Genomic DNA, 15,007 nt, shown 5'->3' with positions numbered 1-15,007 from the left:
GAATTTTTATACTCTTATAACACATAAAGCACAAGAAAACATACCCTTATTAATTATTTTTATATCTTTTATTCTTTGAATAACCATGTATTTTTGAGCTTCCCTACAATTTGTCATAGTGATGATGCTAAAATCATAACATTTGTATTCATTTGCTCTGACCAAATTCGAGCATAATTGATCATCATTGTTGTTAAGGCTAAAATCATTAACTTGTTGCTTGAGATCCACAACTCGATGAATGATGTACATATTGCATTATAAACAAACCATAAGGATTTCTTTTTCCCCCATAAATTAGAAAATTTGTAAGAACTCTTAATTCGTTGATATATAGAATGGAAGGATATTTATCATACAATCTCTTATCCTTTATCCACATATTTTAGCTCATTGATTCTCTCTGTCTTGGCTTCTTTCAACGTATAATTCAATACATTTAAAGAGATTTAAAATAATTGTGCTGACGTTTGGTGAGCTAACAGGTGAACAAATTGTAATTAGGTATTGATGGAACAAATTTAGTTGGTTTGATGGTTCTATTACAGCAGATGTATGTCATCTCTGACCCTTACATCTGTCTTCTTCCTTTTTTTCTCCTTCTTGTTTAGAAAAAATCATAGTTCCAAGATGTAGCTCATAAGTGGAGGTGGCCCAAGGGCAGGTCGTGAATTAGAAGATTTAAGTCGCGAGTTAGGAAGTCAATCTATTCTATAATTTTTAAGAGAAAAAAAAAAACAAATTAATATCATTTTAATAGGATTAGTGCTTGTTTGGGAATGATTGCGGTTGCTTTTCAAAATACTTTTAGTATCGAAATGTATTAAAATGATGTTTTTTTTTAAAAAAAAAAATTATTTTTGAGATCAACACATTAAAACAATTCAAAAACACATAAAAAATTAATTTTTAGTAATTTTTTTTTTGAATTTTTAGAGAACACGATTTCCACACAACAAATATAAAAACGAGTTTGTTTTTTGTCAAGAAAAAAAATCAATTCCTAATAAATCCGTCTTGGCCAAGTTTTAAGTTAGCGAGTCACAAAGTTAACTTTTTATATTAGGTTTTATAATATGGAAAGAACTACCCGTCCATCAAAAAAATCAAAATAAATTAACATATATTTAGTTTTGACATTAGGAGTGAATGACCCTTTTTGTTTTTTTTCTAATACAGATGTACTTATAATGTATGGATTAGGATTCCTCTCATCATCGGAATAATACAACTAGTTAAGTTAATTAATCTATGCATACCCTCCATTTTATACTTGTAAGAAAATAGAACATTTCATGGTTTTCTTCTTAATTATCAGATATTCTAAGCATTTGATTCTAAGGAAATTGAGACAACGTAACCTATCATGCTATTCTTGATATAAGAAGATTTCCAATTACTCTTCATCTAATATTGTGAAAGATGATGGACGGTGTTTATATAATATTAGTAATGTATTCATCTGAGAAAAAAATCCCAAGAAATTATCCATCAACGAAGAGAAACACATCACTTTCTTGATCTCATCTCCAAACCTACTGTGGAGCTTACGTGGGAAGAAAGCAAGCAAACTCAAGTGTTGAATGGAAAGGGTATAAGCACATCATACATCTAGAAGTATATATTCGAAATTAGTTTTCTCGAATATTATCAACCATTGATGGAATGGACTCCACTGATTAGTCCCAAAATACACCAATCATCGAATGGTAAGAATGATTCAAAAAACCCTTTCATGATAGATATTTCAGGATCAATAGCATTCTGTTCTTGATTTCATGAATAATGCTATTACTTGATTTCATGTATTCTTGACTCAAATTTCAGCAGAATTGCTATTACTCTATGCAAGTTTTTGTTTTTTCTCAGTTGGATTTCCTGTCAGTAAAAGGTGTTCTAAGCTTTTCTCCCTTCACCAATTCCTTAAAGGATGAAACATTTGAGGTGGGGCCCAAAGGTAGGAACTTGAGTGAAGATACCGCACACTCGATCCTCATTCAGTCACTCTCCATAAGGACCTTAAAGAGAATTGCTGACCCAGAAGGAAAAGAAACATTTTGAAACAAAGTTTCTAATACGTGACAGACATGCATGGGATATGCCTTCCAGCTTTTAACATCTCATAACTTTAGTCAAGAAATATAGAAGCTTGAATATGAAGAAATTTGATGTTTGAAGGCTGTCTAAGGTGCAAAGAACTCATGACATTTTATATGATGATGCGAACACAACAAAAGCAAATCTTCAGATGAGAAAGACAGCCCTACAGTTCCAACATCCTTTTATCTATGGAATGATAAGTTTCAGTCAAGACATTAAAATTCATAGAAAAATCAAGGGGAAAAAAGAAATTTTAGCCGAAATATATAAGACAATCGGATGAACCAAAACAATAATTTAAGTGTCAAGAGATAATCTAGAGCATTTGTGGTTAAATATTAGGGAGAGAGTAGTAATTTTCAGCACCATGCGAAAATGCATGGAAGCAACAAGTGAATCCTTGACAAATGCATATTAGTGTGATTGACAAAAATTCAACAATCTTGCTACTTATAATTCTCTTGTAAAAGCTCAGTCATTACTTCCTACTTGCATGGATACAACATACAGGCATTGAATTGATGTCATCAACCAATTCCAAAAGGTCGACTCTGTCGAGATTTATTCTTACCCGACAGTTTCATCTGGTTTGTATGATCTTCTTCCACTTCCAGCTTTTTCCTCCAAGCAACCTCTTCCTTTTGTCTTTTAATCAGCTCTAGCTCACAAAATCGTTCCTCATCTTTCCTTTGTTGCTCCAAGGCTTCTCTTCTCTGTGACTCTTCCACCCTCCTACTATTCTCTTTCAGCATCTTATCCAGCTCTTCTCTTTCTTTTCGAGCTTGTGCCTGAGTGGTCATATTTACATCAAAATGTGCATGAGGCCAAAATCACAGAAACATCTAATGAACTGGTTTCAGAGAGTGACAAATATCTGATACTTCTAGCTTATTAATATGCATTTAGCAATTAACTTTCAATTGTTAGCAAATTCCATATCAGATGGGACACTGTTGGGCACAGATGAAAAAGGAACTGATATGAATTCAAACAATTAACTATGATGCAGTCCCCTTAAATATGACAGATAGAGCAGATAAATCCATATCTGAGATGGATCATGTAAGAGGGCAAAAGAGAAGAAGTGATTCCGCACAGTTAGAGGTAGGGGAAACTTTTTAGTAGGGACCAATTCAAATACCTATCTAGGTGCACAGTTCAACTGATAAAAATGTTGGCTTCTGGCTTTGTACCTGTAATGATACGAGTAAATATAGACATGTATCTTTTCCCAAAGGATGTCCAACCCAAACAGTCTTTGCTCTAACAGCTATCCTCTCTAGTTTCATGTTTGAAAACTACCAGGCTTTGCTGTACTTTGAGGCTCTTTTATGCTGAGACTTCACTCACCCATGATTTTGCTGAATAGTCTTTGACATTTATCTCCTTTAGAAAGAAGAGAAGTCCTAAATTTACGGAATAAAAGAGAAAACTACAAGCTCTACATGCTCGGTGAGGAAGAAAAATTTAATGGAGCACCTGCCTCCTCCTGATCAGTCTTGCCGACTGTAATAACCTCCTATTACTCGAAGTCTCAGTTCCAACCCAACCTTAGTTTCCTCAAAGTATGATGACACAACAAACCAAGTCTTTTGTGTTTGAATAGTATAACTGACCAAAGCCCCTATTGCTCATTGCCTCAGTTCCATCCCAGCCCTAAGGTGCTCTGTGGACAGTTGCCACAAGTGATTTACATTCCAATATCTATATCACAGCAAACACAAGTCGTTTGTGTGTGCATAGTATGATGATAAATGTTTGAAAACGACAGTTCAATGCTGGGAATTTGGTTAGTTCTCCATTATCCAGGGGATTCACACAGACAGCTAAAGATTACTTACGCCACATAAGGGATAACTATATTGACTTCGGCAATGACGAGCGCCAACAGAAACAATCAACATTCCTGACAGTCACAATATTGATGAAGAAAGATACAATGACTGGTAATTCAAGTAACTTCTCAAGCTATCTTAAAAGTGGAAATCCCAACTAAAGCCTTGAAACTCATTATGATTTTTAAACATGGTGATAAAGCATGCAATACATGTACAAGACTCAACAATCTATCCCCACTACTACAAGAAGAATAGAAGTCTTAGTATTAACAAGCTGGCTTCAAATCACAATTGTCAATGCCACAATTTTTTCCCCTTTCAAAAACTCCTTGCAATCTAAAAATAGACGTTAAAAAGAATGACAACTATATAAATAGGTCCACTTCCTTTAATTATTTTACATGTTAAGGTCCCAATTTTTTATGACTATGAATGAAGTACCCAAAAGACAGGTGGCAGGTGGAAGCTAGTAACCAATACTTTATCGCAGCTAAATTTTTTATATTCAAGCCCCCCACAATAAGAGACCAGTAACTAGTGAGAGTTCAAGATTCTTACTTCTTTCCTTCTTTCCTCAACAAGAGCAGCTTCCTTTTCCTTAAGCAGTTGAGCTACAACATCATCAAACAATTTCTTCTGACCTTCTTCTATCCGCCTCTCTATTTCTGACTGGACTTCCTCAGAATTTAATTTCTCTTCCACATTTTTCCGAATGGATTCCTCCAGTCTCCTAGTAGTCTCTTCCTCTAATAGGTTTAGTTCAGCCTCTAGTTGACGCCTGATAACAATCACAGTAAGAGTAATTTCATTAAGCATGCAAAAGCTCTCCTAAGTAAACTGCAGATTTCCACTTCGAGGTTATATTGATGACAAGCGAACTCTGATGTGGAAGTACAAATAAACAGGGAAATAATTGTTCATCAAACAATGCATGTTAGAATAAGTGGTAGCTTATTAGTTCAAAAAACCCCCCATAGAAGCTAACCTGTCACTTGTCACAACTACAGATGAACTACTCGTTGAGAACCGGCAAAAACCAAATGGAGATAAATCACCATGGCTAAAAATTGAAGAAATTATGCTAGCAATAATAATAAGACGTTGGTGGAAACATGCATAAAGTATTTACCTCTTCTTCTCTTCCTCCTCTTTCTTTAATTTCTCAACAGCAATTTTGGTAGAAGCAATACTTGTACTTCTTGACCTAGACAATGGAGACAATGATTCAGTCCTACTTCTACTTCTATGTCTTCTACGTCGCCTAGAAGGTGTCGGAGACCGACTTTTACGCCTCCTGTAACTCGGTGAACGACTTCTCTGATGGCGCCGAGGGGGTGGAGAATCAGAATCACTTTTCCTCCTGCACTAAAAACATTTACAACTTTACAACATCACAACACATCCTTTTGAAAGTAATCAAAAACCCACCAATGGGATCATCATTTCACCTCCATATTGCCCCAAATTGCACTGTAAGTTTGCATTTAAGGACTAAAAATTAAAAAAACAGAGCCATTACAAGATTGAATAAAACTGACTAAAAATCACAACTTTACAACATCACAGGAGACCCTTTTGAGAGTAAAAAAAGACCCACAAGTTGGATTATCAAATCAATTCCATAATTTACTAAACCAGATTACAAGATTGAATTTTTCAGAACAGGAAAACAAAGAACTAAAGTGTCATAGCTATTGATGCAAAGAGTATGTGACCTGGAGTGAGAATTGGAATAAGAAGAGCGGATGCGGTCAGCCCTTCTGCTTCTTCTTCTTTGGGGGCGGTCTGCCGGCGACGGTGAGCGCCTCCGCCGGTGCGACGGCGAGCGAGATATGCTTCTAGCCATCTATCTATCTTAAGGTAATTCTACTGGTCATAAAGCTTACTCGCCTTTGTAAGAAATCTACTGACAATTTTTTCATTGTGCCTAGTTGGCTTTAGTTGCTGTATCAATTAGTCCAGTCCACTTGCCTATCTTAATTTTCTCTTTTGTTATGAAGCATATTGTTATGGTTCAAACTTGAGGAACTGAAAAGATATATTGCTCTAACTTGAAGTACCTTAAATTGTAGTTACGTTGGCTTTGAATCCAACATAGCACTCTTAAACCACCACCACAAGTATGATGATGGTTAAATTAAGTGTTTTTTTATATATATTATTATAGCGTATTTAAAGTATTTTAGTTTAAAAAAGATTTGAATTGGTTTTTTAGGTGTTTTTTTTTGTGATTTTATTATTATAATATATATATATAAAATATTGTTTTGATGTATTTTTAATTAAAAATATTTTTAAAAATTATTATGTATTATAATATTAAACTCACAAACCGAGTAAATATCGATTTAAATGAATTAATCAGGATAAAAGTTTAATTAAATTTTTGTTTTAAATGAATTGAACCAAATTAAATAAAAAATCAAATCAATTAATTTAGTTTAGTTTAGTTTTATATTTGTTAAAATCAAAAGCTTTTAGTTAAAACAAAGCCGATTTTGTTTTTAATTTTTTTTAACTATAATTATTCAAAAAATCATTTAATTAAATTAATTTCAGATAAATTCTTTATGAATATTCTAGATAATTCAGTAAATTTATTCACCCCTACTTTAAGTTTACCAGCTAGATTAGATTGAGTACAAATTTCAAAAAGAGGTTACAAGAAAATTAATTAATACATTAGTTTTGACATGTGAAAGTTGGTTTGAGGATATGGTTGATGTTAATACCCAAATTAAAAATAAATAAATAAATAGTGCGTCTGCATGTTACATTTATCATGTTTTTTTAATTGATATTATGGAAAATCATTTTTTATTTATTTTATAAACCTATCAACATAAAGAAATTTAATCAGCAATATTCAAACAATAGAGTCTTGTCTCCAATCCTTTCTTCTATGGACATGGAAGAGGTGAAAGGCCCAAAAAGTAGATAATTCCCTGAAGAGAAATCTCAGAGGCAGACCATTCCCAAACCATATATACCATATATCCTCAGGCAATTGTAACAGGTACAAACATAGAAGATGGAACTGGCATTTTCTGTATGCCAGCCACATGGTATAGTATATTTTTCAAGTAATTTTCTTGCTTATGTACAAAAATCTATAGCATAAAATATAGTAACCATGCATTAGTTTGATAAGTTTGTCTCAAAATTGATTCCATGCATGTTGGAGAAGCTCTATCTTGCCCTGGACAATTGTATAGCTTCTTGGTCAATACTTGAATCTTCGGCCCAGATATATTGTTGAGACATGAGTACTGCCAAGTCTTGGTTCATAGCATCCTCAAGCTGCTCCCACTTTGCCCATCTCTCGGCCAGGCCAATGCCTCGCAGCATTTTCACCACTTCTTCCATTTTGGGGCGGCCTTCAGGTGAGCTATTTGTGCATAGCAATGCAACCTGGACTATAGTCTCGACTTCTTTGCGGTCGTAAGTTTTCAAATTTCCATCCACGATGTCATCAAGCCTGTTTTCCCTCAACAACTTCTTGATCTGCACGTCATATTTCCATCATTTTAAGTCAAGCGTAACAGAAGCTAACACAGGAATGTGTAGAATGAGATGCGTACAAGCAAAAAAGAACATTCTGCGAGCAGGACTTTTGATATACAGATATATTTAGTAAAATTCTGTAATGGGCCAGGAAGTTTTAGAAGCCTTACATGGTCAAGCAGAAGAACTTCCTCTTCCTCCTCGAGTCGAGAAAGGTCTATTGCACGCTGACCGGTTACCAGTTCAAGAAGTGTAATGCCATATCCGAACACATCTGTCTTTTCTGATGATTTTCCAGTAGATAGGTATTCTGGGGCAATGTGACCCATGGTACCACGCACCTGAGTAGTAACATGAGTGAATTTCGTGTCAACTAGTTTTGCTAGCCCGAAATCTCCTAGAACGGCTTCAAAATTGTCATCTAACAGGATGTTCGCAGCCTTTAGATCGCGATGTATAATCTTAGGATTACAATGCTCATGTAGATACTCCAATCCGTGCGCTGCACCAAAGGCAATTTTTTTCCTTGTTGGCCAGTCCAAGCCTTTCTCACCAGGCTTTAATTCTATAATGTAACATATGTCACTGTCATGAAGCGATTTCAAAGAAGAAAAAAAATTCTATTTATAACATGAAAATCTCAAAGATGGATTGAGACATGGTGGTATTCAAAGAAATACCTCTCAAGCGGTATGCAACGCTAAGATTTTGCATGTATGGATAGACCAGGATTCTCTCAGATGAAGTTGTACAGAATCCAACCAACTTTAGAAGATTCTTATGAAAAGCAACACTGATAAGTTGAACTTCTCTCTGAAATGCAGCCTCTCCACCAGGACTGTAATAATCTGCAAGTCGTTTCACAGCAACCTTCATGTTGTCTGAGAGGATACCTTTGTAAACTTTTCCACACCCTCCTTGACCAATTATGTTGCTTTCACTGAAATTGTCTGTTGCAAGCTGAAGCTCACGCCAAGAAAATCTCCGAAGCTGCCCAAATGTAATTTTGCGGTCGTCTTCACCTAAAGTCATGTAAAAGCTGGAGTTTAGGTACCTTCAATCAACAACAACATTGAAACGAATTCAACTACACGAGGAAAACAGAAATTACCAGCAACATCAACAAAGATATCATTTTTCTCTTTGTGAAATTGATGATATCGGTATGCCAGAACAGCCACGAGTATCAGAAGAATGAAAGCACCACAGCTGGCAGAAGTTGCAATTACTTTGAGTCTTGACTTGCTGGTTGAAACTGCAAAGCTCTCATGTTTAAGCTCCATCTGGAGATTAATGTCGAAGAAAAGAATAGTGACAAAATGCAGTGTCTTCAAGAAACTAACCTCGAAGAGGAGACCCCGAGATGCAAGGTTCTTCCAAGCTCAGGCCACAAGCAAGATGAGTAGCTGTAAAACTGAAAAACAAATAACAGTTAATGACAAGCAAATCAAGCTTGATAATTATATGCCTAACATTAAAACAGATAATAGGATTTAATAACTCAAGATATAAACTGTTTGGAGATTTCACTCCACCAAGTGATGAGATAGAAGATGAAAAGATATGGTTAGAGGATAAAAACCAAACGAAAGTTGGAAGAATTGAAAATTCTAATGAAATTTACTTGAACATTGCAACAGAAAAGAGTTTCCCTGGTATTCTTCCAGTTAAATTGTTAGATGAGAGATCCCTGTCAAAGAAAAGGTATCGTAAGTAATATGAACATAGTCATCAACAGAATTATGATCTTTGCAAGAGCAAGACTGCCGAAAAGCCTTGTAGAACCAGTAAAATGACTGAAATTTAAAACAAAGCCATGTTCTAAGAAACTTTCATAACAAAAATGATACGCTGATGCTTCGTGCATATAAGAACAAAACAAGGAAATATGACTCTTCAGGAGGCGTTAAAGGAATCCTTACAAATTTTTCAAATTGGATAGCTGACCCCAAGTGGTAGGTATAGAGCCACTGAATTTATTGCTGGCAAGATTTAGATTTTGTAGATGCACCATGTTGCCAAGATAATCAGGTAAGGGCCCTGACAGACTATTGTTCTGCAATTCCCTGCATGGAGAATTTTAAGTTTTATGAACATGGCCATAATTCAGCACCATCGTACATCATGGAACCATAAAAGAATACAAGATTACAAGGTTGCGTTTGGTTAGTGTCCCAAGACAAAAAAAAAAAAAACAATACAAAAGCGACCAAAACATGTTTGGTTAGAGAGATAGGGAAGGAGATATAAAAATAAAAATGTTTTTATGATAATTTTTAAGTGAATTATTATCCTTTATATTTCTTTCAAAATAGAAAGGATAGGAGACGTTTCCCCTCTATCCCAACTACCTTCATCTGTTCTTTGACTGATTGTTCTCCCAAATTAGCATCAATTTCAAATTCATCCTCTATCTTCAATTGCATCAATTTTAGTCCCAAAACTTTCTATACATGCTAAAACAGAGAAAGTGCTAGGTTTGGTTGATGGTGGATCTTATATTCTGAAAAATGGAGTAAATTATTGCCATCAGTATTTCCACATGAAATGAGAATATTGGATCAGGATATCAATTCGTACTAGAAATACTTTGGTTCAGATTTGCGTCTGCAAACTGTCTAAATTGATAAATAGACGAATGCTCATGCAGATACATACTGAAAATCCATGTGACTTCCAAGCTAGCCAGAAACTTACAGGGTAACCAAAAACTCCAGTTTCATAATTGCAGGTGAAAGAGTTCCCGAAAATCCAAGTGAATTCAGGCTCCTGCAAATTAGAACATCCAGAGAGTAAATGCACAGCAAAATTAACCCACGAAACCACTATCAATTAAGGAAGATTCGAATAAAAATGCAGCACTCCAGCAAGTAAAAATCCCGCGGCCATCCCTCTTGATATCAGAAGTGTGTTGCTAAAATAGGCAAAACTGAAGTTTATCTCCAAATACAGGCACTTACAGGGATTCAACATGTCCATTTCTGCAAATGACATGAGTCCAACTAAAGCAAGGACTCACTAAATTTGTATCCCAATTTATCTGTCTATTTGAATCATTGAGTGCCAGCAAAAGATCTCTTAAAGCATTACCTAAACATTAGAGAAAGTTTAAACTTGTCAGTAGAAACTAATGACGGGCAGCAGCACCCTATGCTCTATTATCTTGACATTTCAAATTTTAGACTGTATCTCAAAGCCTTATATTTTCCCACCAACATCAGCATTTGGTGCGAACAGATAACACGGTATTAATGAAAATCGTAGATAAATACTGTACCTTCAGTGTCAGGTTCCTTGGTTGAAATAGTGATTTTCAAAAAATTGAGCAGAATAAGACAGTTGATAACTAGCTTCAGGGGATTCCAGAGAGAAAAGACTCCGAACATGTATCTGTATTTGGTGTAGCAGAAAGATTCAGTCGAAGACGCCTTGCCGCCGCTTGGATGTCCTAATAAAGAAAAAGTTTTATGAGTTTACATGAGCAGATCATAAGATCAAAATTTGACCCTTATCTCGCCCAACATGTACATCAAATTCTCAATAAAATGTTAGAGCTTTAAAACAAACTAAAATTAGCTTAGGATTAAAGTGTACTAATCATGACAAATACGTTAGAAGCAAGAAGGATATCAGCTTTTCTGGCAAGCATATGAAGCACAAATAAAGTATAGAAAACCAATGTTTACATCATTATAGCATATTAACATTCTGTCTCGAGTAATAGTGCTGTCATCCATCGTTTTGGTGCCTGACTTCTCCATTTTTTAAGAACAGTTAGCAACTTCCATTTCAACTAAAGACTTAAAGATGTTTCTTGGTATGTTCAAAGCACCAACTAATGTTACTGTTTAAGCAGAGGCTGTTCACTTTCCCTGGAGTTCAAAATCCAAAACACACTGATTTTCTGTTTTTTCTTTCTTTCTTTCCAAAATCAGTGACTGGTGTGGTCAATGATTAGCATGCTGCTAGAAAGAGCTGTGAAGCCATGGTGATTCCATCACTTTTAGGTCTACTAAACTATAACTTTTTTCAGAATTTTTATCCACAGCAGGATGCTCCAATCATTTAAAGTAATAGACCAAAGCATTCACAATTCTGATTTCCCAGTCATGGTACTATACATTATGCCTTCTCCAACAAAATATAACTTTCTATCTTAAGATCATGCACTTTTGGTTTTTAACTTTTTTATATGCAAGGTTACCTTTTTCCTTTGCATCAAGCCTCTAGGAGACCTTCTAGTTCTACCTCAATCACCTAGCCTAATGTTGCCTAAGATTGTGAAAAGGGGAAAAGGCGAGCACACCGAAACAGAAAAGCTAAAATTCAATCACCTAGTTAAACATGCAGTGGGAAGTTCAATCTAAGCTTATCCACATTCCATGAAGAAACTATCTGACAGAAAAATGTTCCCATTATCCTCATTCTCCACAAGGTTGAAACCATTTATTACCCGCCACACACCATAATGAGACAAGGCAAATTCTTCTCCCACTACTGCCACCCCACAAACTTTGCAGGACCATAAATGGTTAATGGTTAATGGTCAATGGAACAAGAAAATATTCTGTCTTTTATCTTCCTACTTCACATTAGTAGTGAAAAACAGCAGATTTGTTTACTGAAACTCACAACCATTTCATCCAAATGAACATCAACAGAGTCTACCATCCCTCAGCATCACTAACAAATTCAACCAGCAAGGGACCCCCCACCACAGACAAACACAAAAATGAAATATATACTACTAGCCTGAAGAAACAAAAGAGAGAAGCTTTGAAATTGACAGCAACCCAGAAAGAAATATACCAAAATTAATGTAACAAGTAATATAAAATTCACATTTAAGAACATGCCTTCCATGACTTTCCCGCATGAAACTCTTGTGTGTGTGTGTGATCAAGAAAGCAGAGAAAAGAAAAGAAACATACCTCTATTGTCTTTAGCCATGACAAATGCAGCAAACGATGAATGAATAAAAAAAGGTGGTGGCACAAGAAGAAGAAAATGAGGAACCTGAACACAGTCATTATTATGATTATCATAAGGAATAAATTATGATTAATGCATTGGACCCACAAAGCATTTTGATATGCAAGAAAGGGATTCTTTGAAAGGCCAATAGCATAGAATATGAGAGGGCCTAGTGGTATTATTGGTGGAGGATGAGAATGAGAATCCCACTAATTGAACTTTGCTTTGCTTTTGCTTGCAATTGGATTGCATTAAAGATAATGATGAACACTTTTTTTTGTTGGCGTTGTTTCTTCTAAGATATCCAGACCACATGAGATGCTTTTTGGTTTAGCCCATAGTTGCAATGGCATGCATATCCATGAGAAGACTACAAGTATGTGTTCTTAGAGAAGCTTCCAGCCTGAAGGTAACCATGTTTTGTTGAATAACTTATTTATTTGGTCCCTGGGTTTTAAACACAGTTTTAACTCAGTCCTTATATAGAATAACTAACTTAGTTCTTTTCATCATAGTTGTTATACCTGGCCAACTAACTTAGTTCTTTTCTTCATAGTTGTTATACCTGGCCTCTAACCTGACCACCTAAGAGTTAATTTGCAGATCATTGAATTAACCCAAATCAATATATTATTTTTTTCAAAATTATGTAATTTTATTTTTTTAATTTTAGCAGACAGAATTTAACCAAGTCAACTTAGTCGTAGATTAACCCATTAGATTACTTGAATTTGATCAGGTTAATGTTAAAATCAGTTCATATCAAAACCCAGTTCAGGATATGCTTTAAATATATTATTTTTTAGATCAATCTGCTGGATCAAATCGAGTTTAATAACTATATCTTTTTATATTTTTAAATAAAAGCAACTTAATTAGTCTGATGAAGTTGGATTTTTATAAGTGTTGATTTCTCCTTAAAGTCCAACTCTCAAAGTTCCTCTTCAGTAATTTAAATTGTCAAACGTTGTGCTTGCAATAAGTTCAGGAAAAAACTGGTAAATGTTACAATTTTTAATAAATGAAGGACTAAATTATAATCTTGTTTACAATGCAGGGACTGGACAACATTTTACTCATGCTCCGTTATACGGAGACAAGAAGCACACTTGGTGCACACTTTTGTCAGAGGAAGAATCTATCTATCCTTCCTACGGATGTCTTTGCTTTAACAATGTGATGCACATGTAAGGGCTTTACTTTATTTGTTAAATGGACATTTTGTGTCCACATGTCAACATGATTGGTCTGTCCCGTGAATACATCAAATTTAATGGATTTTTTTTAAGGATGAAAAAATAATAAATATTATTTTCAAAAACATGTTTTCTCTATATTTTTTTTAAAAAATAAAAACTCATTGTATAATTATCCCAAATGTTTCAGAAATGAATTTACATTTATACTTTATCTTTATCTCTTCAAATATTATTTATCTATCTGAGTGATGTCTTGCTTTAACAATATGATGCACATGTAATGGCTTCACTTTAGCTGTTAAGAGGACAATATTTCGTGTCCACATATCTACATGATTGATCTTCATTTTTATTTTATAGTTTATATCACTACTTTCGGTTTTCTATGTGGATAAATGACAGTACCTTGACTTTTTGATAATTTATTTGATTAATTTGGAGATTTTAATGTTTTGTGCGAAGAGAGAAACATAAGAGAGTTTTATATTACAAGTTTTATGATTTTGAGTTTATTATAAAATTTCAGTCCTCAAAATTTTGTAAAATCACCATAAGATTTTTTTTTAATTTTTGATTTATAAAAATCACTCTCACCTTCCTATGTGTTTGCTAATGCGATACAAAATACTTTTATAAAAATATTTTTCAATTAAAAATACATAAAAAAATAATGATAATTTTTTATTTTTTTATATTATTATATAAAAATCATTAAAAACACATAAAAACATTAATTTAATATTTTTTTAGTCAAAAAATAATTTAATCAAGTTGAACCACAAATATAAAAGAGTTAAACTACAAAAATGAACACACCCTTAAACTAGTGATTGACACATGACATAATCAGTTCATCATATAAATATGTGTTTGATATTACGATAGTTTTTATTACTATAGTTTGAAAATTTAAATTTAAAAAAATTATAAATTGTAGTTTTTTTTGTAATAAAAATATAAAAAAAATTCAGTAGAATACATGCAGATATATGATGTGTGTTGATAAATTAAATATTTTCAAAAAAAAGTATTTGGTGCAAAACTTCTTTTCTTTGAATATGTAGCATTTCTTTTTTCTAATTTTTTCACTGTGAGCCAAACTTGATAGAAGATTCACTACTCAAAACAGATAAAGAGTGCGAACACTATGCATCTCCTCCTATAGACCGCCATGCATAAAACGCAAAGAATATCAGAGATCACCAAGAAATTCTTCAATGTTTATGGTCGCAAAGAGGAGCATCATGTACTTAAAAAACAGCTCTTCTACTACTAGCTAGTTCCATAGACGTGACAAAAATAACAAAAATATTATAAAAGTGGGCAACCTGAACTCAGAAAACTTAGATTGGAAGGAGAAAATATGAGAAAATATGAAGTGAATTAAACGAC

The 15,007-nt window shown here is 34.0% G+C and overlaps 2 protein-coding genes across 3 annotated transcripts; both read right to left on the bottom strand.

The window, feature by feature from the left end:
- Nucleotides 1-2,417: 2,417 nt before the first annotated feature.
- On the bottom strand, nucleotides 2,418-5,906 carry LOC18107995 (uncharacterized protein At1g10890). The gene is made up of 4 exons (XM_006370842.3): nucleotides 5,654-5,906; nucleotides 5,068-5,298; nucleotides 4,497-4,716; nucleotides 2,418-2,888 (listed from the first exon to the last, which is right to left on the bottom strand). Exons 1-4 carry the CDS (start codon nucleotides 5,782-5,784, stop codon nucleotides 2,628-2,630), a joined length of 843 nt encoding a protein of 280 aa, XP_006370904.2. The 5' UTR covers nucleotides 5,785-5,906; the 3' UTR covers nucleotides 2,418-2,627.
- Nucleotides 5,907-6,910: 1,004 nt separating this feature from the next.
- LOC18107994 (probable LRR receptor-like serine/threonine-protein kinase At5g63710) lies at nucleotides 6,911-12,541 on the bottom strand. Of its 2 annotated transcripts, none has more exons than XM_006370841.3 (11): nucleotides 12,374-12,541; nucleotides 10,720-10,890; nucleotides 10,403-10,532; nucleotides 10,140-10,211; nucleotides 9,365-9,508; nucleotides 9,067-9,132; nucleotides 8,786-8,856; nucleotides 8,554-8,697; nucleotides 8,123-8,464; nucleotides 7,613-8,007; nucleotides 6,911-7,442 (listed from the first exon to the last, which is right to left on the bottom strand). In XM_006370841.3, the coding sequence occupies exons 1-11, from the start codon at nucleotides 12,390-12,392 to the stop codon at nucleotides 7,128-7,130; spliced, it is 1,869 nt and encodes a 622-aa protein (XP_006370903.2). In that variant the 5' UTR covers nucleotides 12,393-12,541; the 3' UTR covers nucleotides 6,911-7,127. The 2 variants fall into 2 exon arrangements, with proteins under 2 accessions (XP_006370903.2, XP_052305241.1); XM_052449281.1 differs by lacking the exon at nucleotides 12,374-12,541 and adding an exon at nucleotides 11,896-11,983.
- Nucleotides 12,542-15,007: the final 2,466 nt, after the last annotated feature.

This window comes from Populus trichocarpa, chromosome 19, assembly GCF_000002775.5.
Source record: "Populus trichocarpa isolate Nisqually-1 chromosome 19, P.trichocarpa_v4.1, whole genome shotgun sequence".
Lineage (NCBI taxonomy): Eukaryota > Viridiplantae > Streptophyta > Magnoliopsida > Malpighiales > Salicaceae > Populus > Populus trichocarpa.
Note: the sequence above shows the minus strand (reverse complement) of the source record. Positions and strands in the feature narration are given on the sequence as shown.